The 25,434-nt window shown below is 39.7% G+C and overlaps 3 protein-coding genes across 4 annotated transcripts; 1 reads left to right on the top strand and 2 right to left on the bottom strand.

Moving 5' to 3' along the window:
- Positions 1-1,553: 1,553 nt before the first annotated feature.
- Positions 1,554-5,101, bottom strand: cnih4 (cornichon family member 4). 2 transcript variants are annotated; one of them, XM_008323871.3, is made up of 5 exons: positions 4,890-5,101; positions 4,116-4,184; positions 3,857-3,969; positions 3,630-3,770; positions 1,554-3,209 (listed from the first exon to the last, which is right to left on the bottom strand). In XM_008323871.3, exons 1-5 carry the CDS (start codon positions 4,956-4,958, stop codon positions 3,182-3,184), a joined length of 420 nt encoding a protein of 139 aa, XP_008322093.1. In that variant the 5' UTR covers positions 4,959-5,101; the 3' UTR covers positions 1,554-3,181. The 2 variants fall into 2 exon arrangements, with proteins under 2 accessions (XP_008322093.1, XP_008322094.1); XM_008323872.3 differs by lacking the exon at positions 4,890-5,101 and adding an exon at positions 4,756-4,866 and having other exon boundaries at positions 4,116-4,162.
- A 149-nt stretch (positions 5,102-5,250) lies between these two features.
- gprc6a (G protein-coupled receptor, class C, group 6, member A) lies at positions 5,251-13,887 on the top strand. Its single transcript, XM_008323870.3, has 6 exons — positions 5,251-6,416; positions 7,586-7,847; positions 8,644-9,432; positions 10,664-10,879; positions 11,006-11,129; positions 11,762-13,887. Exons 1-6 carry the CDS (start codon positions 6,223-6,225, stop codon positions 12,871-12,873), a joined length of 2,697 nt encoding a protein of 898 aa, XP_008322092.2. The 5' UTR covers positions 5,251-6,222; the 3' UTR covers positions 12,874-13,887.
- A 4,429-nt stretch (positions 13,888-18,316) lies between these two features.
- On the bottom strand, positions 18,317-25,148 carry kpna5 (karyopherin alpha 5 (importin alpha 6)). Its single transcript, XM_008323869.3, has 14 exons — positions 25,005-25,148; positions 23,604-23,737; positions 23,292-23,393; positions 23,088-23,187; positions 22,846-22,940; positions 22,477-22,608; positions 22,267-22,355; positions 22,083-22,182; positions 21,782-21,945; positions 21,592-21,670; positions 21,388-21,513; positions 21,190-21,317; positions 20,723-20,901; positions 18,317-20,198 (listed from the first exon to the last, which is right to left on the bottom strand). Exons 2-14 carry the CDS (start codon positions 23,730-23,732, stop codon positions 20,011-20,013), a joined length of 1,611 nt encoding a protein of 536 aa, XP_008322091.1. The 5' UTR covers positions 23,733-23,737; positions 25,005-25,148; the 3' UTR covers positions 18,317-20,010.
- Positions 25,149-25,434: the final 286 nt, after the last annotated feature.

Raw genomic sequence — 25,434 nt, 5'->3', positions numbered from 1 at the left:
GTCAAATCTAGTTGTCAATTGTTCATTTTATTTGCTGTTTGACATTTTTCTATAATTAGCTTTGAACTCGCAGGGGAGAAACAGAAAGTACATTTACAACTAAACGGTTTTATACTTGCATGTCTGTCAGTTCTTTGACATAAACAAAACCCCTTGGTAAAATATATTCATATGTACAAATATATAAAACAAAACAATATTTACCACAGGTACACATTGTGTAATTTAATCATTTTTGTAAAGCAAATTAAACATATAACAAAATACCAGCAAATCAAAACAAGGAAAGGTCTAAGCTCATAAAATGAAAAGTTTCAAGTTGTCTTGAAATTCACAGTTTTGTCAACTTTTCACTGTTACTGTTGTTCTGATGATAGTGACAGTACTTTTGCTGAGAATTGTGGGAACCCTGTTTCAACTGCCCATGCACCGACTTCAGCTTTGCCCTCGCACAGCACACACTACAACTGATGTCACAAACACGCAGACCTGAGTCCACCATCACAGTTGTAGTGTTTCCAACTTCTACAGCCTTCTAGAGTTCGTTTGTTTTCCAAAATGTGGGGCACGGCTCCTTTTCTCTTCCTGCTGGATGAAGCCAGAACAGGAACATTTTTGGTTTGTTTGCTTGCAGGCAGTTTCTGCCCAGAACCACTTTTGCATTTTAAATGTGTTACTACAACAAGTGATTGTACTGTTGTGTATTGTTCAGTAGGAGACATGATATGTATCCATATTTTAAATAAAGCATTTCAGGGTTTTAACGTGTGTCTGATGTTGAAGTGTGCTTTACTAGTTTGACTAAGCAGCAATCTTTTATTTCACTTTATTTTACTGAGCAGAACAAGCAAAAGAGTTCATTTTTTTGTAAGTTCTTGACAATATACATTATTGAAAAGAGCTTTTCTGTGGGCTTAACACTTGAATGATGAGGTTGGTCAGACACTCAAATTAGATAAAAATAAAAATCACATTTAGTCATAAATGGTGGGTGATTAATGATTTGAATGTCAGTTCTTTTCATTTTGGAATCCAGGCACGGGCTTGGATTTGACAGTTCAGTGGGTCAGCTTTGGGCCGCGGGCCGCCAGTTTATAATCACTGATCTGGAATCTTGGTAGAATCTTTTGTATCCTAAGTTCCCAGTGCAAGTGAGAGTTATGGAATTGATGAAACTATAAGCTGTGGTTAAATGTGTTTGGTGACTTGGTTGGTTAATAAGTTCAAATGATTACAACTCTTCATCATGGTGGGACAAGACAATTAACTTTCAGGGAAATCTGCTCAGTTTCTTCAGGAAGTAACCATGCATCAGTTTGACCACACACTGGAGGTGGACCTTAGAGCAGGGAGATCACTGATTGGCTGCTGCAATCTTGGTGCTTTCTCTTTTTCTGTGTCTGGGTTTCCTAGTACAAACAGGACCCTTGAGGTCCTGCTGTCCAGTCACACTACAACTTTATTTATATGTTTTTTTCCCCTCACTTTCCTGCCCCAGACCCACTTCTGATTTAGGACCTCACCCCTCAGTGAAGCCAAATAAAGACATCAACTTTCAGTTTCTTCAACCTTTATTTATCAAACTTTTTTTTCCTCTCAAAAAGACACGACTTTATTCATTATCAGTTTTCCATTATCCCTGCACACGAGACTCGTACTGCAGCCTTTGGTAAGACACAGCAGCTACATGAAGGTCATGGAAGGTCAGCCATGTCTGTGTCAGTGATCCATGAAAACACTACTGTCAGTAACACTGGTGCCTACAGACAGACTCTGTCTACAGTTTTAACACAGTTTTGATGACGGAGACAAAGCCCTCCTGTCTAAAGTACCCTTTGAGAGGCAAGTGTCGAATCTAACTTCTTCAACCTTTAATCTATACTTACTTTCCACTATTGATATGACTCAAATTTCTGTTTCAGTGTCTTTGTTAATGTGCATGTGACAGTTGAGCCACTGATTCAATGAGATTTCTCCACAAAAATAAAGACTGGCTGTGTTTGTTCTGAATGACAAATGTAAACCTGTGTAACCACGTGCAGGAGCATCACCTTTTCACTGCTCAGGAAGAAAACTGACCTGACTTGTCTGACTTTATCGTACTGCTACTGCACTGTCATCTTCACGAGTCTTTGTTTCCTAAACTGTATGCATCTTTTATATATTTTAGGTATAAACCATTATGACCCAATTCGCAATTATATAACAGGATTATCCTGAACAAAATGATTGACATAAGCCAATTAAGTAAAAAAAAACTGCCTCTTCAACCCTAATAAAGAAAGCCAATATTATCTTTTTGCAATGAATAGTAAAATTAAGAATAGAACATTCTTAATTCTAATAATTTCTTTCATATTCACACTTATCTAAAACCATCTTAAGTAAATCAACTGTTGCCAATATATTCCAAATTAAAAATCCTAGGTAAAACTTAAAAACTATCTAAATCAACAAAATTGGTGACAAAAGAAAAACAACTCCCTGCATTCATATGTATGACCAGACCCAGTCACTGGAGGTTGAACATCGTATTAAAAAAACAAACAAAACCAAAGCAGTAGCTACATACAGACTGAGTACAGGTGGGCTGTGTTTATCTGAGTTGTGGAACTTGTTTTTTGAAACATCTGGTTATCACTGTGTGGAAACCCATCACTCTGTAGCACAGCTGCATCAGAAGATGGGATATTGTTATTAAATACGTCAGGGACAAAAAGGTATAGAGCCGTCACAAGTACTGTGGTAGTTGTCTTTAAACTCTGTGTACAGGAAGGAGACATACATGTGATACTGTGTTGGGAGATTTAAGGCAATGCTGGCTTTTTATGCCCAAAACTTTCTTCAAGAGTTTTTTTTTAAGCAGCTCCTGTTCATGCAGATAAAAGTGAACTCTGTGATTATCAGATCAGTTCACTGACTGCTGACTCACTGCACTGTGAACACAGCAGTTTAACTTTACATGTCTAGGCAACACCTTAATACCATGTGAAATGTAAAACACTGGGAATGTGACAGATCAAACACAGAACAGAGGACCCAGGGCAAAGAGTTAATTTGTTGTCCTGGCTCTTGACGAAAAGTTGACGAGCACAGTGCAGAAACAGAAGAACTTGAAGAAAAGAGAGGGAGATGGAGAAAAAACCTGGTGGTTTGAATTTGATTGATGGTGTGGGGCGCTTCAGTCGTTGATCAGAGCCAAGATCATGCTGCAAGAACAAGGAGGGAAGGAGAAGTCTTAACACATGCTGGTACTTTACATGGAAAATGCTGATCTTTGAGAAATCCTCAGTGGAAAGGTTTGGGCTAAACAGTGTTTGAGGACAACGTTATGGAATTATAAAACTTTTTTTGGCCCCAAATATCGGTATCTTCTTTGTCTAATTATTAATTTATATTTACAGCCTGCTTTTAGCTAGTCTGCTGTTCTCTACATTGTTGGGGTCTAACCTTTTATCAGTGGTTGACTACTGTAATGTTTATACATTGGCCTAAATGTGAGTTCAATATGACAACTATATTATCACTTTGCATCTGTACATGTTAAAATGAATTTTGTTGCTCATTTCAATCGCGTCGACTTTAACTATAAACGTGTCCTAAAGTACATTAGACAGCGCTGCACTTACTTGTACAAATAAATGAAGAAGCAAAGCAGATGGTAACCCAGTTTAATCATTGCCTCCTTCATGTGGGACTTGAGCTGACCTCGGTTGTGGATCTCAGTCGGGTCAAATACACCCATGTTTCCCATCGGAACTTTCAGGTACCTGCAGGGATACAGTAGAAAAAGTACTTTAAAGTCAGGAATACCTGGGCATCTTAGAGTCAAACCCAGTGTCTGGTAGAAACGCACCTGTAAATGTCCCAGGCTGCTACAGGCAGGTTGAGGAGGAAGACAAACCAGTGCATAGAGACTAACATCAGCACAGTGGAGAGACACTGACCAATCATCTCTGGAATCACCCACTGGACATCAGACATAACAAAGAGAAAAACGAATTGACAACCAGAAGTAAAACTCTAGTTTTTTCTTACTCAACAGGACAGGCACCAACAACAGAGTTAGAATAGTTGTGATGAAGAGACATTATTGTGAGAGTGCGTTGACTTACTTTGTTCAGCTTGGAGCAGCAGGCTCTGGCATTGATGTAGTCACATTCTAGATCAGATAAGGTGATAATCTGGAGTTTTAGTCAAGGACTGAATTCTGTTACCAATATTTCAACACATCAGTACTGCACACAAACAGACTTAATATGACTCTGTTCTGCTTATACAAGTATATTAAAGACGTGTGTTTACATGTCTAATAGTAGCTAGGTTTTTATTGAAGCTTTCTGTTCCCCAAGTTATTCTATTAAATCTGACGTGTTATTTGTTTTTGTGAATCTGACATATTTCTATAAAACATCTAATATGTAGTGTGGTATTTGCCACTTCACAGGCTAAACTTGTTGTGTTTAAGAATCAATTTATAAGACAACCTGCTAAGGTTTCAACTGATTGTATACATAACCAGAGTGACTTTAAAATAACAACGTATTTGCCAATGTATTTGCCTTCATAAATAGTCCACATTTCCTACATTCCCTGGAAATTAGCTACCGGTTAACTGAAATCAACGACAGATTAGTGGATTGTGAAGACCATAGTAAACTGGTACCCTGTAAATGCAAAAGTGAAGAGATAGTGAGTCTGGAATAAAGATCTAGCCTGGGTTAACGTTTCACCGCCCTTACAACCGCCACTCACCGGCTCGACATTACTGTTCACACCGGCCTCACCTACACCTAGAGCCCGCGCCCTGGAAAAAAACGACCTTCTGTCTTCGCGGCGGATATTCCACTCAACAACAGATGCAAGTTGTTATTTATTTTAAAGGATACAAAGTAAACGGAAAGAAAAATCAATGCACAGCAGTCCACAAGTGACAGGATAAACACTGCCGCCTCCATTTTCTTCTTCCGTCAGTGACTCACTGTGACTTCCGTTCAGCGCTTTGCGGAAGCTTAGTGTAATCAGCTAAGTGCTGCCACCTTGCGGATGAAGACACAAACAGAACAAGTACTCACGAGAAAATGGACAACCGTCAAATTGAATTTGCTTACTTTAGTTTTTACAAAAATGGAGAGAAACAGATATAAAATGTGTGTTAGTCTCCGTTATCTTCAATTTATTCACACTCCTTCTTATAGAAGCCTTCAAAGGATTAAAGATGCATTTTTTTGGTTTACAAGAGTTCATAGAATTCCCAAATCAGTCTTCACTGTCGTCCACCAAGGCAGGAACAGCCAGTCCAGGCATCACCAGGACCGGATGGATAATTTAATCAGTTTCACTTCAGTTAGTTTGGTTCATGGTGTGCATTTGAGGAACATCATAACGGTCAGAATCCTCAGTTATGTGGTTAGAAATAACCTACATTTCCCTTTTTAAGTCCACAACATATACATTTAAATAAAATAGAACAAGAACAAGTTTTTCTCAAAAACATTTATAATTAATGTATAATCGATATTTTATACAAATATGTTTGTTAAGGTTTAAATACAGGCGTTAACTCAGTCAAGGTCTGAACATTTTGCAATATTTCCAGTGCTGCTCTGTCAACATGTTAAAAATTGTAGATGACATCATATAATGCAATAAAACCTGAGAGATGTCTAACTCTGGGAAAGCAATCAGCCTTTAATTATACTCCAACATTTACACAATATTTTTTTAACATTTTCATATTTTGGTCTAAATGGAAAAAACATAATGTTGTAAAACGAGTTTTATGATTTTGTTTTTCTTCCTGTACAATACATTTAGGAAAATGTTAAATATCACCTCTCTTTTACTGTCTAAGTTGTAAACCAACCATCCAGTTTTCAGCACTCATAAATGCAACAATACATTTAAAAAAAACACTTGTTGCTTTGTGGTTTACAGTGCTTACAGGCAAAACATTTTTGTGATGACAGCTGTCCCTGAGTCACCTGCTGACAATTCTAGAGTAGTGGGCAGGGCTGCAGGGGATAATGTGAGCACAGTGAATTTCCAATGAGGAAGCGCAAGACGTTTGCTTTTTGTTTTGTTTTGTTTTTTGTTTTTTTCTTTTTGCCCTGGGAGGATGCTTAAAAGAGAGAGTATCAGTCTGTGAGAGGAGAAACAGGAGTGAGGCCAGGAGAGAAGAGTGACGGCAGAGCCAGCGGATCAGACCCAGATGACAGGGATATGGCAGGGTTTATCTTTTTTTATTTCACAGTTTTTTCTATTATCTTGAATGTAGGACGTGCAACTGAAGAGCATGCTCAGATAATGGAAGCCACCAGCCCTGGAGATTTAATTATCAGTGGAATCTTCAACATTCATGAAGGTGTAGATAAAAGTAGGGACACTTTTGAACCCAAACCACTGGAGTGCATCAGGTGAGACCATCTAGTCAAATGCAAATACATAATACTGAGACGAATGGGCTTTCTGAACAGCCTTAGTTTTAACTGCTTGTCTTGTTTTTAACTGTGTTTATCGCCAACATCAACATCATTAATCTTTAGGAGGAAATCCTGTGATCCTGTATGAAAAATAATGCTTTTGTTGCTGTTTGTCTTTTATTACATGACAAAAAAAATCTCCTTAAAAGAAAAAAATACATAATAATGTCTGTCATTTTATGTTTAAGGATTGTTCAAAGTCACAGTAAATGAACTATTTCATAATGTTATGAGAAACAATGGCTGTGATCCCTAACTGTGCTTCATAAACACTAGAATGTTATAGCATTAGTTTTTGTTAGTTTGTCGTTAGTTTTTTTTTAATATAAAAAGTGTCATTTTCCTCAGGCGCTCTTAGACATGGATTTTTATTTACAAAATAGAAGCAATTCAATACAGTGCAAAAGAAGAAAATGTGAAATTATATATATATATATTTATAAATATTTACATTATTACAAAACAGATTTAAATAAAATGTAGATGCACCAAAAAATGTGGAGAAAATACAAAAGAATTGACATTTTGAGGACTAGTTTGTGAAGGACATGTATTGTCCACAAACCCCTAAGAAAATGTCGCCACATTTAAATAAGTATACTGTAAAAGAGCAGTTGAAGGATCTGTTGTAGTTAGTTTGTCTAAGCCTAGGGCTACCTTCATGACACTTTCAGCCCTTGAAAAACAACAAAAGATAACTGCTATCCATCAAACACATTTTTTCAGGTGTTGAAATTTGTCTTAGGCAAAGTTAGGACGTAAAATGAAAACTTGTTTAAGACGACAGATTGCTGATTTTCTGTGTTTATTCATCAAAACACGTGGCCTGTCCCTCCAGGCACAGGTGGCGCTACACTGTAAACAAGGTCTAAATGCTTTGCTTGTTTGTCAATTTGTAACTTGCCAAATCATTATGTCTGATTGGGAGACTCTGGTGGTAAAGTGTAGATTAGAAAATTGAACTCTGCACCCCCTCTTCTTCTTTGCATTTAACAGCCGACAGTTGGCTCGCTGCCATCTGTCTTCTATTTCTTTGGTATTGTGTATCCAGAGAAGAGGATCAAATTCACGCTGACTTTCTATCTCTTATCTTTCCTTTACAGGTTTAAAGAGAGAGGATTAACAAGGTCTCTGGTGATGATCAGTGCCATCGAGAGGATGAACCAGTCACCTCAGCTCCGCGATGTCAATGTCACTCTGGGTTACAGGATCTTTGACTCTTGCTCTGACGCCAGCACAGCTCTGAGGGCCACGCACTCGTTCCTGCACAGTACTAGTCACCCCACTGTGGCTGTAATTGGCGGCTCTATGTCAGAAATATCCATCGCCGTCGCCCAGCAACTGACACTCAAGATGATTCCACAGGTAAGTTTGCAGACAGAAGAGAAAAAGCTGCAAATGTCCCATGAGAGCGTTGTTAGCTTGACTCTCAGCTGCAGGCAAACGCAGGTGATAAAAATCAGCAAACGCCTGTGTTGACCGTCGGGTGTCGGCTGATGTATAATAAACATAGGCCGAGTCAAAATCCAAACATCAAGGAAGCTCAGAAGCTTCGATTTCAGTGTGTTCCTAATCGTTAAGTCAAAATGATAAACCAGTGTTCAGTGTTCTGTAGGTTGTACAGATGAGTGTGTGTGTAGAACAACAAACTCACTAACAACCACAGGTATTTGGCTGGCAAGATCATATCAAATCAAATGAGTACTAGAGTGGGCCCGCCAGCATACAGCCACTATATACTGGAGGGATTTGTAGTATTATGGGATGTATGTACGATATTATAGCACATATATCTTTGGTTGTTTTTTTGTAGGCCTGTAAAAAAAAAAACTTAATAAGGAACTTAAAAATGCTACAGAGAGAAAGACACATAATAAGAAACAAATACCACTGATGTGTGTCTTATTTCAAATTTAATTCTCATGTGTTTATAATATTTAGCTTTGGTTGTTCCAGATTCAATGTTTATGCAAAACTAAAGTTGGTTTCCATATGGAAAAAATCTACATTTCAGATCTGTAGAGAAGGGCTTTGCCCCAGTTTTTAATTTTGGTCCACTTGAGTTTGACACCCCTGAGCTAAAACATTATTATTATTATTATTTATTCACTTTTTATTATTGACAGCAGTTTTAACTTCATCTGTCTTTTCTTTTCTCCAGATCAGTTACTCATCAACTGCTGTCATCCTAAGTGATAAAAGCCGCTACCCTGCCTTCCTGAGAACGATCCCTAACGACAAACATCAAACTGCTGCCATGGCCAGTCTGTGCAGCATCAACAGTTGGCACTGGGTGGGAATAGTCATCACTGACGGAGACTACGGCCGATCAGCTCTGGACCAGTTTGTGACCCAGGCCAATGACAGGCGCATTTGTGTCGCCTTCAAATTGGTTATGCCTCAGTCTGTCACCAGAGCCGAGATTTACTCTGAAATCCAACACTGTGCTTCCACTATCCTCGAGAATCCAAAGGTGCTGGTCATTGTGTCCTTTTGCAAGTCAGCTCAGATGAGGTATATCTTTGAGGAGATGAAGACTCAGGTCATGGAAGCTGGAAAAAGCACTGAGTCAATGAGAAGAATTTGGTTGGCCAGTGACAGCTGGGCCACCTCCTCCTATGTGATGAATGATTTAAATCTGATTGACATCGGACACGTTGTGGGCTTCACCTACAAAAGTGGAGACACGTCGACAATCAGGGAGTACATGGACAAGCTGGAGAAATCTGGACCTGACTATGCAAAGAACAACCCCTTCCTGCAGGAGCTCTTCCGCCTGTATGCTGCCCAGGGAAAAGAAGAGTCTGACGCAGTGAAAACCCTCCAACAGCACATTCATGGAGACATTGTCTTCAGTATTGAGATGGCAGTTAGTGCAATCGCTAAGGCTATTGCTTCCATCTGTAAGAACAGAGACTGCAAAAAGCCAGGCACACTCCAACCTTGGGAGGTAATTATGTGAACAAATGTGTGCATGTTCAACTTCACATCAGAGCACAGCTGTATTCTCATTGGCTGAGGCTCGGGTTAAAAGGCTAGCTCCGTGAGTCTCACTCTCCACCTATTGTTGATTGAAGACCTAAAGCAGTTTCTTTGTCACTGATATAAATCAGTAAATTAAATACAAAGCCATCAAAGACCTTCACGACAGCGTAGTTGGCCTGTACCAATCAGAGGATCAGGATGATTCCATCCAAATTGTCACATCTTGTATAATGGATCTTAAGGTTTATGGAAGCTTTCTTCCTTTTGAGGATGGAATTCAGATGTGCTGATGGCTGCACTGTTTGCTTGGATAACAGGTCAATGTCACATTAACTGTGATATCTGATTACATTGTGTTTTTTTACAACCGTAGTTGCCCGCTGCGTGTGAGATTACGGGCGCAGTCCGTGTTTTGATGTCAGGCTACAGACAATGTCAACAGTGAATTTCCACGGAAATAGAACCGCTGTGCAAATTCACTGTTGACACTGTTTCCACTCAATTGAAGACACCGGTGCATGGAAGAAAAACACAGTTCAGACACTTTAAAGTGACTACATCAACGACATTTCAGAGTGTATCATTGTTCTTTGTTTCACTGCTTTTCATTACTTCATGTGTGTAGAAGTCTTTAGGAACTTTTCTTATTCTTCTACACTAAGGTACTTTTTACTTTTTATTGCATCGGCAAAAATCATAAAATTGATTTTCTTTGTGGGGTTAACAATCAATTTGGGACACAAAATCTGTCTCTGCCTTCTCAGTGTGGATGGCAACCAACCAAAAGGCCTTTAAAGGCTACAGGGCAAATAAGAGTTCACAGCGGGAGCTACTGAAGTGTAATATAAGTGTAATACTGTAGTGCAATTGATGATGTGCTATAAATGTTATGTATTCAGAGCAGATATAAAAATCAGCCATTTTAGCCCACAGCCTTGAGAAGCCAAGGACAAAAAATGAACAAAATCTCCTTCTACTGCAGGTTTTTTATTGGTAAAAGTCTTCATTCATTTGCAGTTTAATGTTGGGTGAACTGACAATGATGTCGTGATGGTGGATTTAGTGAGCTTGGAGCTACTGGATATTATTGTGACTTTTGTTACCACTGTGGGACCATGGTGTGGTAAATCTGCTGAATGATGTAAAAACTGCTGTTTTACAGATTGATGAATAACAACATGGTAAAAACCCTGCAGGTGCTGAAAGCTCTGTGGATGGAGAAGTTCACGCTCAAGGGGAAAACGTACAAGTTTGACAGCAGCGGCGACATCAACTTGGGCTATGATGTGATGAAGTGGAGGTTCAATGGAAAGAAAACCTACGCGCATGACATCGTGGCCGAGTATCACCCCCTCACCTCCAACTTCACCTACTTCTCCAACAACCTCACCCAAGAGTTCTTAGGACTGGAGGTGAGTATTCACATGCATTTGTCAATGTAGACAATGACTTTATTGATGATTCAAATTCATTACCACTCGTAGAGAACAGCATTCAGTGCAGTGAGTCTTTAATGATCTGGGCTTGAACTTCCACAGAATGTCATTTCAAAGTGTTCCAACAGCTGTGTTCCTGGGGAGTTCAAGAAAACAGCGGAGGGTCAACACACCTGCTGTTATGAGTGTATCAACTGTACTGAGAACTACTATTCCAACGCCACAGGTAATAACTGCATACACCCAACGTATAGATCAAACAAGACAGGGGAAGGAGGGTGGAAACACTGCCAAAGGAGGACAGACACAGTAGGTGTTTGGTGTTTAGTGGAAGGTTGATGAGTTTAGGTGGAAGCAGACGTTACGCTTTGGTGACTTCTGGACAGACAGGATGAGAAGAAGAAGAGTGTTTCACTGCGGTGATTGTTCTATTTGTAAATATTCCAAATGCATTTGTGAGTTTTCAAAATACATTTGTGAATCCTTGTTTGTGTATGTATTCTTTTTGAGACTGTTCTAGCTCCATAGAAGTAGAAGGGGGTGCACAGCCAAAAATGTTTGTAAACCACTGATCTATACCATTGACCTTCATGAATGGACTTAGCCATTGGTGCCAAGTCTATCAGTGTCCGTAGAGAACACACGATGAGGACATTCATTAAACTGTTAGCTTTTGATTTCAACTTTGACAAAGAAAAAGTTTTTTAACTTGTCTTTATTGTGTGGAAAAATCCCACTCCAAACTGTCATCACATTTTTAGTTTCTCACACCCCCAAGTTTGAGTCTGTGGTGAAGCCAGATAAAATCCGAACCCTGTTAGCATACAAGTACCTGCATCTGCGTCTTCATCCCCACAGACATGGACCAGTGCCTGAGCTGTGACACAAGTAAAGAGTGGTCAGCAGAGGGCAGCTCCAGCTGTACGCCCAAACAACACCTCTACTTCTCCTGGCAGGACGGCTTTGCCATTGTGCTCGTGAGCTTTGCCGCCATGGGCATCCTCCTGACCCTTATGGTGTCAGCCCTGTTCTTGCACCAGCGTAACACTCCTGTAGTGAAGGCTGCCGGAGGGCCCCTGAGCCAGGTCATCCTGTTCTCCCTGCTCATTAGTAATGTCAGTGCCATATTGTTCGTGGGCAGACCCAACAGTTTACAGTGCAAAGCCCGTCAGGTGCTGTTTGGGATGAGCTTCACTCTGTGCTTCTCCTGCATCCTGGTCAAGTCCCTGCAGATCCTGCTGGCCTTCCAGTTTAACCCTGCGCTGCAGCATGTTCTGCGGAAGCTCTTCCAGCCTTATGTCATTGTCAGCCTGTGCGTGGCAGGACAGGCAATTATCTGCATTTGCTGGCTGGTCCTAAAAAGCCCTTTCAATCAAATTATCTCGCAGCCGTCAACTCTGCTGGAGGACTGCAACGAGGGTTCGTACCTGTGCTTTGGGGTGATGTTGGGCTACATCGCTCTGCTCGCCTCCGTGTGTTTTATCTGTGCCTACAAAGGACGTAAGCTTCCGCAGTACTACAACGAGGCCAAGTTCATCACCTTCAGCATGCTTCTCTACCTCATCTCCTGGATGCTCTTCGTCCCCGTCTACGTCACCACCACGGGAGTGTACCTGTCAGCCGTGGAGATGGTGGTTATTCTCATCTCCAACTACGGCATTCTCTGCTGTCACTTCTTCACCAAGTGCTACGTTATCCTTTTTAAGAAGGAGCAAAACACCCAAACTGCTTTCCGGCAGAATCTGTACGAGTACTCCAGCAAATCATCCATGTCTATGCCTGGGTCTGAGAATCAGGTGCCAGAGGAAAAGAACGGTAACATCCACTTCATCAGTGCTTCATCGCTCAATGTGCCCGTGCCCTGTCCTGAAGGAGCCATGGGCGTCACAAGGTCCAGCTACGAGACCAGGTTCCCTCATTTGCACAGAGGCGTGGTCAGACGAAACATTGTCCACAGGAACAGCATTTAAAAAGTCCTTACTGGAAAAGACCTCAGGGATGTGTCTGTCCAGGGACTGGGATTATTATCCAGCTCTGGGATCCAAGTGTTCATTTGTAAAGTCCTCTGTCTCATCAGTAGACTTCATGTATAAGGCACTGACAAAAATACTACAATCTCACTACATTGTACTCTGTCTTTGGAATTTAAATGGAATAATGTGGATCACAGCAGGTAAGTGGTCCAAGCCCCCTCTATTACCCCGTCACACCGAGCTGCTCTGCTCTAAGTGTTTCGGGGTTTGTTCAGGAGGTGTGAGTCCTTTGAGTTAACTGTGATAAATCCCTATTTAGATTTTGATAAATCACTATCATTTAGCTGTGACAACCTTTGACATTTACACTTAAGCTAAAAGTCATAAAATGTTTTTTTTGGCAACTACCGTATTTTCTGGACTATAAGTCGCACCAGAGTCTCTATAGTAATATGGTCCGGAAAATACGGTTCTTGTTTTATCTCGCAGGGATACAGTTCGAATTGTGAGTAAAAAATCGAAAGTATTGTTCGTATCTCCGGTGTAAGTGAAGTGAATTGTAAATAGTCGAAGCTCCTCTCGTGTTGTTGAAAGATCAGATTTATTTGTTGTGAAACTGTATTAACTAACTTTCTCTCAGGTTCATTAAGCAACTAGAATTGATTGTACAACGGTGTGAACTTCTACACGCACAAAAGCTGTGACATTGTTTATTAAATATTTATGTTGATTTTATTACGCACAAACTCTGCACTATAGAAAATGTTGATGAAAAATGTGTCCTTCTTTTGGGGCAACACAGACGCAGGTCTTCAGGGCCGCCGACTAGTTCAAGAGCCAGTGGGGATTCATTGCCTTTTGTCCCTCCGTGAATATGTTTGTGTGTGTATGAGTATGAGTGAATGTTTTTTGTGCATATATGTCGTCCCTATGAGTGATGTGATCTACCACTGAAAAACGTTGTGCTGTTCAAGATGAATGAATGAATGGAAGAATAAACTACCAAATCCAGGTCTCTTTCTGTGGTCACTCAACACCCACACGTTAGGTTTTACAGAGGAGGAAATTGGAAAGTTCAAATGTTGTAGGGAGAAAATTCCGGTGCTTAAAGGCTAAGAGCAGAACCTGCTGCTGAATATGCCTGTCTGTCTTTCCATGTTATGGTTAATGATTATTTCACAGCGAAGAATTAGTGAATGACATGTTGCTCCACTTCATTTGCTTTCTGTGATGTCGCTGCTGCCTGAGGACGATCAGGAACAAGGAAGAATGGACAGGAATCTCCCAGTCTAGACGGGTGAGGCACAGCGAGTGTCAGCCTGTCCTTAGTGATCGGAATAACGCAACACCAGATTGTTCCTAACAGCAATGGTGTCATTGTGTGAACGGATGACTGATAACGAGCTATTCCAAGGTGTGCCATTGTACATCTGTGTGTTTGTGTGTGAAGGGACTAAAGTGTTAATAAGACAGGAACAACTCGTCCACTTAACATTTCACAGATGCCAGTTGAAGTTTATGTTTGAATGTGCTGTTGTTGGAGGAGGAATGTTAATCAATGACACCGTTTATTCGTGCAGTCTTCTTCTCTGTTGGGCACGTGCATTATTTATTCATCTTTTACTGCTTCCTCTTTTTAAAGAACAGTTCAACAGTCGGCGTAGAGACACATGGTCATCCATTCACTATATAATCAGTTTGGACCGACTAACTGTTTATTCTAAAAATGCCTTCGTTTGTATTTAGCTCCACAGTATGTATTGCTCATAGGCTGTTCATGAGTTTGGAATAGCTACAGTAGTGTTAATCTGCTTATGAACTGGCATACATCAAAAATGCCATTTAGTTAATACTGCAGGAGAACTATAAGAGGACTAAAATTAAAGTCTGGTTCAACATGATGTCAGTATTGTTAGTTATGATCTAGAAACAAATTCAAGATAAATCCCAATGTGATCAAACCTGGTTTCTGGGAACCTCATCAGTGAATCAGTCAGGTGTTAGTTTAACAGCACAGGTTTATAGTTAAGCTGATTATTTAAAAAATGTTTTATTTTAAAAAATGATGACATTTATAGATGTTTTATTAATGTATCAATTGTGTTAAATAAAATATATTTTAAAAGGTTTTATTCATATTTAAATGTAGTTTGTAATTGTTTAATAGTTTACCTGTTTCTTGAAACTGTGACATCTGTCTGTCTGCTTCCCTCCTGTCTGGAGTTAATCAGTGTCATCACCCTCACCTGTGTCTGTCATCAGTCTCACTGGTGTCACCTGGTGCCCTGGGTATATGTACCTCTCTCTCACACAGTCTTTGTTTGGTCATTGTTCATGTTCTTTGTGGTTGTGCTGTTGCATGTGCTGTGGTTTACCTCCTCTTGTATTCCTTGTTCCTCTGGTGTCACCTCTTTATTTATGCCTGCTTTATTTATGCCTGTTGTTCCTGCTGGGTTCTATTTCCAGTGTGTTTTTGGTATTTGGATTTTAAAAACAAACTTCCTGCAGCTTAAGAGAGTCTGCCTTGTGCTGCGTTTAGGTCTTTCCTGCTTCCTCACACTGATGGCAAAATGGAAACAGAATCACTTTTGTCTGGACTGTCAACAACCAGTGTGGCTGTGGTTTGAACAAGCCTTTGAAATGACACTATACCCCAATGAGCTTTTAAAACAAATATGTTTAATTCAAACTCATATTTTAAACCTGGTATGTCCATTGAGATGACGGAGTGTTTTGAATTTGGGATTTACAAATGTTGATTTGAAATTGAGAGGAAATCATGGAGAAACAAAACGTTAAAGTTAAAAGGCTGGTGTCCTCAAGTACTCCTTATTTCTAGGGTGGCAGTAGTTCAGCTGGCATCAACAAAGGCAAAGAACAATAATCTCCATTATCAGCAGTGGACAGGTGTAAAACTGCTGTCCTCACTTATCTGAGAAACAAACAAACGAGGAGTAGAGAGAAGAAGAAAAAAATTCTGGTGGAGAGCCAGTGATCTATATCTGTTGATTCACAGAAATGTAAAATATGAGAGACTTAATTTGACGCTCGCTTGTTTGTATCTGACACAATGTCTCCAATTACTACACACTGCTCCAGCTCAGCCAACTACAGCAAACTAAGAAAGATGGAACATTTGGAGAAGTGTATATTACAGATACATCCTGGAGCCTAGAAACCACTGACATGGGCCTGAGGTAACTGTGGCAGAACAGGTTCCTCCAGGTGGAAAATATGAGTTAGCTTGAAAATCTGAGAAGGACTTTAAATGAAAGCATGTTGTGAACTTTAAAGAGGCATTTTATGCTTTTGTTCTTTCTTTTTTTTTAAATTACTATGAGATACAACTGACACATGAAACTTCCTGAGGCCAGGCCAAATACTGCATCTGTCTGAGGCATGGACACTTACTCTCACCAAAAACACAAGCTTGCTGTTAAGCAAGGAGAAACTGCGTTTTACGAAAAAGAGGTGGCCACGCAGCCTCCCCTCCAGATGGTGCTATAAACACACTTGGAGTCTATGGCATGTGGTACAAACATTAATTATATATGTGGATTTTCTTTTTTAATTGGCTGATGCAATACACAGAACCAGCATGTCCCAAAGTCATGTAGCCAATGGATTTATTGAGTATGACATTTGTTTTCCTTTTGTCCCTGTTTTCACTTGTGGTCTTGCTTTAAAGTTTACACCAAACCCAGAGAAGGTGGTAAAAACCAGCTGCAGTTACACAGCTTTCTACCATCATCAATATCACACAGCAACAACGTTGCTGTCGCTCTTTACCAGTCAATGTGCTTTGGGTTCTTTTCAACAATTCTGTGATCAGAGCATTTGGACAAATGAGACGTCAGTGTTATGAAATGCTTATCCAGGATTTGAGTGATCAGTGGCATCACCAGCTCACATGACTGAACCAAATAGACTGAATCTTTAGCTTTGTTTCCTGGTGAACATTTGTTTTGGAAGCTGTTATTGGTTGACAGATATTGACCAACACTTGACAGAAATCGGCAAACAGTGGTTGCAGCATTTTCACCACTTCAGTCAGACCAGATTGTCTTTACCTGTTTATCAAATAGAAAGACAAAGAAAGCTTGTAACAAAAAACATTTGACCTGGTGAAAAACAATTAAGGAAATTCAGAACAATTACATTATTGCCAAAACATTATGCAAACAGTTTAGGTGACTTGGTAAACAGCCCTGAGGAGCTGAATGTCATCAGGTTTCACCCTGAAAATCCCCAGCTCTGAACTTGTCACTCTGGTTGCCCCACAAGGGTAGACAAGGGGAATTGGGCAACTTGAATTTTTCTTTAGAGTGTCAATGAAATCAATCCTATGTCAATATCCGTGTTCTTTCAGTGGGCGTGTGCTTTCGAGAAAGAGAAAATTGGCTTGGCTCCATTCATTGTAGTAAAAAAACTCCCTTAATGCTTTGGTTGAGAGACAGCAAGAAAAACACAAACCATAAAGAATTCCACAGAAAACTGCCATCATTGCTAGAAGAGAAATAGAACACTTTCTCTGGGAAGAATGCCATATTGTCACCTGATATCTGTGAGCTAACATTCCACGTTCTTGTCATCTATTGTCGTATGGTCTGGGATACAATCGCACAGAATAGCTAGAGAATGTTATCAGAGCGGACATTCACATAAACATGGATTCCATTAAGGGCCTAGATCCGTTTCTTTAATCCATCAGCCCATCTTCGCACCAATGAAGCGAAACCCACACACTGCCCTGTGACATCAGTGTGGGTGTCAGTGAACCCACCCAGATCATCAATAAACACTTGGGTGTGTTCTTTAGGTGACGCCTGCAGAAGTGTTTCTTGTTTAGCTGCAGTCTCAGATGGAAAGATGGTTAGCTCCCTAACTGTTCTGATTACTCCAAATTGACTAAACCCTGTTCAAACCATTTTCAAAATTGTTGTAAGAAATGTCTAAATAGGAGCTTAGAGAGATCTCTAGAGAAATAATGTTGGTGTATTTCCTTTATGCTAGGTTATCAATACTAAAGAACAACAACAAAACTGTAAGAACTTTCCTCTTCAGGTCATAATGTAGAGCAGAGGATGGCTGAGTAGTTAGACTGGGACTAACAACTAGATCACAAAGGGAGTGCTGGTAGATCGTGAGCAATTAAAATAAAACATATACACATATATTGTGCCATACAGCTACTGTACATGCATTTGATCAGTACCTCAACATACTGTGTACATATAAATATGAATGAATATGAATAGTTAATTATCAAAAAAACGTTATTAAATAAAATGAAATAAATAACTGTAACCGAAGTGAAATCTGTAATGGTCGAGGAGAGTCTCAATTCCAGGATGTATTACTGGAAACAGGAAGTAATGCCAATGATGACTAAAATGCAGTAGTTCCTCAACTGCAAGAAAAATAAAGACAAATAAGTATGTAAGGTTTACAGCCAACAGATCAGTTTATTAATCATGTTATTTCTTGTACATTTTGTTAATGTGCAACCCTGCACAGAAAAGCTCAAAAGTTCACTGTGACACTTGTCCTCCAGTCAGTGTTTGAAAGAACAGGCTGTGGCTGCAAACAGAAACACGCTGCTGTACACAGGCTGGAAATCATCATTATTTTTTTTTACCGGGAGCCACGACAAGCCACAAATGAAAAATGCTACAAAAACCTAAAAAAAAGAAAAAGAAAAAAAGATACAATCATACAAACCAGACATATTAGAAAACTATACACAAACCAATGTGCTGGATGTAATTTTCTGCATTACAAATGTTTTTCATCTCACATAAATATAGATACATTTTATGTACTGCTCTGCACAAATTCACATTGCTGCACTCGCGTATGCTTGTTTGCAGAAAGAAAAACGTGTAATCATGGTGTTCTCCTTGTCCAGAACTGGAAAAATAAGAACAAACACTGTGCTTTCATTCCAAACACAAAAGACCATGAGACCATGAAAAAAATCATTATGCATAAAGGCTGAGACAAACTTCAAGATCAAACTCTTCAGGAAAAGCAGTGATTGAAAACCGCATAAAAACAAAGGAAACCAAAAAAATAATTGCATATTATCACGAGTTCCTGCAGCCACTTCTTACATGTGTCTGTGTATATATAATATACAAAACCATCTGATTTGCTCAACTAATTTCATTTCATGCAGGCAGAAAAAATAATTTAACAGTTAACTGAAATAAATGTTTTAATAAACCCTTAGGACTGCACCATGTAACACACACAGCTCCTCTAATGCCGCTGAACTCTCTCTGAAATAAAGACACTTTAAAATGAGCAGCAAAAACACTCATGCACAGCCAAACACTGTTAGTGATTTCAGACTGCAGGGCAGTTACATCATCCTCTAAGCGTTACCATGAGAAGAAGATTCTCTACCGATCACAGTAGGTTAATCCATTTTAAAAATTGTCAATGTTTTAGAGGTTCTTTTAAAGAGTCAGGGAAGGAGAAAGAACCCAGAGAGCAAATGTAGCTGCGTCAGACTTTTAGTATGGCAACACCCAGACGTAATGATTACAGTGATACTGTAGTCACATCAACGACCTCCCTACAGCCTGCTGACAGGTCAGCCGCAAGGTCTGGCAAAAGAGGAAAAAAAAAAAAAAGAAATCCCTCTGATGCGATATGCCGCTCCCCTGCCTCTTCTTTCTAAAAACTAAAGAGGTAGATTTACATTCATAGAGGATATGGATGCTGATTTGGAGCCAGCAAATTCTAAAGTTAACAAAAATGTTAAATTAGTTTAGAATTGACTTAAAAAAACACTGAAAGTCAAAGAAACACCATACTGAAGCAGTAAAGGGAAAAAACATCTTTGATATGATTTGACTTTCCATCACAGAGATGTCTCATCATTGTGGGTTGAAAAACCAGCTGAGCCGAGTTCATTCAGGTATCCCACAATCTCCAACAGTATCAAGGACCCAAACCAGTCGTCATCTTTCAACTCCTGAGTCCGCAGACGTCTGTCCTCTACAGAATATGCGTAGTACTGAAGGCATAGTCAGAGTGGAGGTGTCTGGAGGAGCTGGTCCAGGAGAGTTCACAGGCCTATAGCCCAGAGCCTAGATAGAAGATGCTGTCATTGAAGGTGAGGCAGAGTTAAAGCTGGAAGCCTTCCATAGGCCCTTCCTGTTGCTGGAAGACAAACTGGCCCTGATTCTGGTCCACCTGTGGAGCCAGGCTGGCGTCTTCCTCCTCCACACCAAAGTAACGTTCAATCAGGTCAAAGGCCTTCTGGTAGATTTCCTGGTTCTCGTGGCTCTGCAAGAATTCTATTTTGTCCAGGCCTGAAGAGGAAGATACAAAGATTTTGTTAACTACGGTAATGAAGCTCTGACAGGATATAGCAAAAAAACAAACAAAAAAGAACTTGGTTTCATTTCCTTTGTTTCTCTGAAAAAGTATTTCTGCAACTGTTTTTTATGATTAGTCAACTCAAACCAAATAAGTAACCAAGAATTTAAGAAATGAATTTGTTTATAGATACAAGTTGTATCACAGAAAGACTTTCTCATCACAGGAACTTTTCGTTTGTAAGGATCGCTGAACATCGACTCGATAAATATTCAGATACTACAGAGTGATTATAGAATTCTATGCAGGATACTACAGAGTGATTATAGAATTCTATTTGTCACACTCAAGGTGTTTTTGTGTCTGTCTGTGGGGAGGATCATTCAAATCTTAATGTCACAGCACTCAACCAGCGTCTCCTCATCACTCATGTAATTTCCTACAAACAACACAGAAATGATGAAATCTCCAGCTTTGGGCTTGATCAAAATTAAAAGTTGTGCATTAAAGTGTTTACCATACGCCTCCTCGATTAGAGCACAGTACGGGTTGATGCCTGATCCGTTCTGTTTGGCTTCCTGTTCTCCCAGTCTGAGGATGTTCTCAAGGCCGTTCAGAGACACTTGCACAATCTTTGAGTCCATCACTGTCAGCAAGTCACACATGGGTTTGATAGCATTCTGAGACACCAGATACCTGTCCACACAAGGACATATGTTAGAGAATGAAGGAAAAAATGGGGCGGGTCAAAAATTGATACATATGGCTTTGTTGCAGATCATTGTTAAAAGTCTTATGAGCAGTAAGTACAAATATTATGCAATACCATGCTCTGTTCTGTTTTGTCTGGAGCCATTTTTAGGCCTAACCTTCAGAAAATATTCCAGATTGGACAAAGACAACTTCTTACATGTAAAGAACTTGAGCACATTGTGGTCGACTATTAGAAAGAGTTTCCAGAGGGTAAAATTCTGCTAAACACACCTGATTTGTGCTGGAGTGCCGCCAGAGGTGGCATTAGTGATGGCCCACGCTGCCTCCTTCCTGGTGCGAAACTCTGCCTTCTGAAGGATCTCAATAAGGGCCGGGAAAATGTTTGCATCAATCACATTCTGAAACAAGAGAAGGAAATGATGCAACCTTCACAACTGAAACCCTTCACTCAGGTGAGTCAGCCTTTACCTGAATCTGAGCTCTATTTCCTGCTGTGATATTGGACACAGTCCAGCATGCCTCCTTCTTAATGGACTCCTTGGGGCTGCTGAGGAGGTGAAGTAAACACGGCAGTGCTGAGCAGTTCAAGATTACCTAAAGAAATTATTTTGGTGATCAATTCAGTGTTTGGATGCCAGCAAACAAAGGTGCAGTGAGGAGGTGAATCTCCACCTGAGTCTGGATATCATCTCCAGTTACAATGTTGCCAACTGCACGAAGAGCAGGAGAAACCACCTTATAGTCACTGTGCCTGTGTGTGAGCAGAGAGCAGAGTTAATAATAATTTAAGACCAAGGAAGTGAAGCTGGACGATTTGGGACATTGATCATTGATCAGCAGAGGGACATATTCACTTCCTTACATGAGCAGCTCCACCAGTCTGCGGCACACCCCAGAGTCGATGACTATCTGGATCTTTTCATTGGGGCCGTCAGAAAGGTAGGACAGAGCCCAGCAGGCATCGGCCAGCACGTCAGGATCACTGCTGAACAGAAGCCTGGAGAGCACACTGAGGCAGGGAGACACCTGTGAGCACAATAGAATCATATGCAAGGTTTAATACGACTTGTGCAGTTCAACAAATATATTCATAGCATCACAGAAAACCACTTTAATTTAAATAAATCATGGATTTACAGTTTAACTACAGCAAGTGGACGCACCTTGGCAAAATCGGGCGGTGGGTTCTTTCCTCTGCACAGGTTAGACAGGGCCCATACTGCATTGCGGGTTGTTGGGAGACGATTGGATTTAGCCAGCAGTCTAGACGCAAAAACACAGGATCCAGTCATAAAAATGTAAAAATGCGATGGGTCACATATTTAAAGAAAAAGGAAGGAGACATACTGCTGCAAGGATGGGAGGATGCCACAGTTCAACACGTAGTCTCTGCATTCTGCATTATCACCTGCTATATTCCCCAGTGCCCAGACAGCCTGAAACAGAAGGTAACAATGTCACCAGTGCTCTTTAAACATCAAGTAAAATTTCCATAACATACCATGTTGATAATATAAATGTGGAAGTCTTGTTTTTTTGTTAACAGTAGTTCCTTACCTGGTCCTGAACATCCTCGTGCTCTGAGTTGAGTAGTTCAATGAAAATAGGAACTGCTCCTGTTTCAATCACCACTTTAGTATGAAGGAAGGTACCAGATGCGATGTTGGTCAGGGCCCATGCTGCCTCAAACTTTGGAGGGGAAAAAAAATCACAAACACACACATTACAAACATGGTGGATTAGTTGCCTCAAGTAAGCATTATTATATTTTACAATTTTGACATACACAAAACACAAACTTTGTCTAGAAAATAAGTACTGCATGTACGTTAGAATTAAGTCTTGTATCAGCTTAGCTTAAGTGGAAATCACTGCGAAAAAATAGCAGCACCTCAAGGTTTAAAAATGTGTGCGTGTGAATCTCACCTGCAGAGTGCAGTTTTCACACCTCCGTAGGAATTCAACAAAACGATTTACGACACCTGGAGTGGAAATGACCTCGTCTATTGGTGGATTCGGCTCTGTGCAAAAGAAGACATCAAAACTCAGTTGCTGTTGCAGACAAAATGTTGCTTTAGACTGCTGACTAAACTCTGCATTTATTTCATTAACCATTATTACTTCTACATATTCAAAGGGTTGTTAAATCTTTGACATGTTTCACGAACCTTTGGATAATAATTTCCTGAATTTCTGTGTTGCAATGAGTTGTTGATCTGGGTCTTCAGAGAAGATCATCTGAACCATATCTGGAGTTATTACCCCATCCTGCACACACACAAACAATTTAAAAATAGTTCACATTATATTTGCCCTCATAAGTCGTGTACAGGCAAGATGTTTACAGAAAAGTTGATATCGAACACACTTACTCCTGCAACAGGAACCGTGGAGCTGATGTCTGGATCCTGAATTGGACATTCCAGCATTGATTCATCGTGTGAAGGTACACATACATTTCTTCTCTTGAACAACTGTAAGCAGAGAGTTATCACATGATTCAATTTTTTTCAGTGTATCAATGTGTATATAGTATATAACTTCTTTGCTCTTCTGTGGCATTAAGTGTTTGATGTTGAAATTCAATCTTTAGAGTGTCTGTAAAATCCAAGACAGGTATTATTAAATTTGCACCTTCTAAACAAAGAATTTTTTTATAACAATTAAGTTAGTAACTTTGTTACCTGCTCCTCTCTTTTCTGTTTGCGGAGCTGGATTCCTTCTTCTTCTCTTCTTCTACGCATCTCCTGTGGATTTAATGCTTTGTTCTTGTAGTTTTTCATTCTGTAGTTGTCTTTCCCTGGACTTGCCATTCTGCCTGAAAAGTTTACACACATATATGGTTAGGTTGTACTTGTCATTAAAAATGTGAACATGACATGATTTATTTAATATTTATATTGATATGGTGAACTATCTACATCATATAGGTAAGCAGTATAAGTGTAAGCGTCTCTCTTGTTTTGTTTTTTGTTTTGTTTTTTTTTTAGCATCAGACAAAAATGTAAGCGTGGGCGTGATCTTTTTTCTGATATTGACGGTAATATAGATTTGAAATTAAAAAAACTGTTCAACTCATAGAACAGAATGAGTTAAGTGTTAAACTATTGCATCATAAAATATATCATATTATATGTATTTTATCTATGTCCTGTCATTGTGTAGCTTGATCTAACATAATATGTAGTGTTCTCCAGCTATGTTCCAGTAATCGTGTTGGGCCTTGATTGGGCAATGATTTGGGAATAACGTAGTCTTGACGCTGTGATGAAATAAACATAGCCATCATTATCTATAGACGCAATTGGCACACTATCAATTAACTAAACCATTACTGTTAAGTTAGTTTGTAGTCGACAACGCAGTCGTTGGTGATTTTTGGGTATCAAGTGTCAGCAACGTGCATATTTAGTACATGTACACAAGTAGGTCAGGTCAGCCTAGTGTTATGGAAAGCAAACCGAAGTGAATCAGTAACTTTTACATATATAGATGAAAAATGTGTGGCTTCTCATCTACTTGTCGATTAGTTACTCGGATCATATGCTTGCTTAAAAATATTTTTAAATAATCCTTTATCCGGTAAAGTGCGTACAGTAATCCCCGGTCTGTCTAGGATTTGTTTATGTACGATAATGTTCACTCCAGATGTGGCTATTTATTTAATGTTGTCCTAAAATGGACTTAAACATGTGTAGAATTACTCTTATTTTTAGTGTTACGCTGAAGTTACTCAGCCTTTATCTCCCTGCGCAGAGGGCGGTCAAGTCCAACTCCACACGAAGCTAGATTTATACTCACGACGCACGACAACACGGTGAAGGAAATATCATGAAACCAAAAGGTTGACTATGTATTAGGAACTGGTATCCAGACTGTTTGTTACTTTCGTTTAAGCACTAGATAAAAATTATATTAATGATACGTTCGGTTGCTGCTGAAGTACTAATTTAGCATAGTGGCTAACTAAAATGCTAACGTAGGTGTCAAGGCCGTTAAAACGCTTTTTGTGACAGTGACGAAATGAACACCTCCGGCAGCGTGTGGAGATTGTATTTTCTTCAGCAGCAAGAGAAACACAGTACCTTGAATTGTATATAGTGGTTTTATCTCCACAATCTCTGCTGCTGTCTTCTTTTTCAGAAGCAAAATGGCGTCCGGCTAAAACTCTCCCAGCAACCCCTAGCGTCAACAATATACGTCACTTCCATCAGCTGGGACGAGGATTTCCTCTGCGATATCTATTTATTATCTTTTTTTTAAAAACAACACGATATCTATTTAGTTTCGCGCTCATTCGCTATTTCTACGTTCTGTTCACAATTTAAAAATTGCACTCGTTTGTATTTAATTAATTTACATCAAGCTTTTTATTTTGGAGGGTTTACTTTACGACATTAACTTACGAGAATAAAGTTGTACAGAATAAAAGTCCCAGTCTAGAGAGAGAAAACAAGTAAACGAGAATTGATTCGTATACATGTACGACTAATCTCGTAAATGTCTTTTTCATTC

This window comes from Cynoglossus semilaevis, chromosome 13 (assembly GCF_000523025.1).
Source record: "Cynoglossus semilaevis isolate Cse_v1.0 chromosome 13, Cse_v1.0, whole genome shotgun sequence".
In the NCBI taxonomy this organism is placed as follows: domain Eukaryota; kingdom Metazoa; phylum Chordata; class Actinopteri; order Pleuronectiformes; family Cynoglossidae; genus Cynoglossus; species Cynoglossus semilaevis.
The sequence above is the reverse complement of the archived record's forward strand: the minus strand, read 5'-3'. Positions and strand labels throughout refer to the sequence as shown.

Excerpts from the sequence above, each read along its gene's own strand:
- cnih4 (XM_008323871.3), bottom strand. The coding sequence starts at position 4,958 with ATGGAGGCGGCAGTGTTTATCCTGTCACTTGTGGACTGCTGTGCATTG. Across the intron at positions 4,185-4,889 it reads TTTTTCTTTCCGTTTACTTT|ATTATCACCTTATCTGATCT; the intron begins GTATCCTTTAAA and ends CTAAAACTCCAG. Across the intron at positions 3,210-3,629 it reads TTCTTCATTTATTTGTACAA|CATGATCTTGGCTCTGATCA; the intron begins GTAAGTGCAGCG and ends TTGTTCTTGCAG.
- gprc6a (XM_008323870.3), top strand. The coding sequence starts at position 6,223 with ATGGCAGGGTTTATCTTTTTTTATTTCACAGTTTTTTCTATTATCTTG. Across the intron at positions 7,848-8,643 it reads CACTCAAGATGATTCCACAG|ATCAGTTACTCATCAACTGC; the intron begins GTAAGTTTGCAG and ends TCTTTTCTCCAG. Across the intron at positions 10,880-11,005 it reads AAGAGTTCTTAGGACTGGAG|AATGTCATTTCAAAGTGTTC; the intron begins GTGAGTATTCAC and ends GAACTTCCACAG.
- kpna5 (XM_008323869.3), bottom strand. The coding sequence starts at position 23,732 with ATGGCAAGTCCAGGGAAAGACAACTACAGAATGAAAAACTACAAGAAC. Across the intron at positions 23,188-23,291 it reads CCACGGTTCCTGTTGCAGGA|GATGGGGTAATAACTCCAGA; the intron begins GTAAGTGTGTTC and ends GTGTGTGTGCAG. Across the intron at positions 20,199-20,722 it reads TCTAATCGAGGAGGCGTATG|GCCTGGACAAAATAGAATTC; the intron begins GTAAACACTTTA and ends CTTCCTCTTCAG.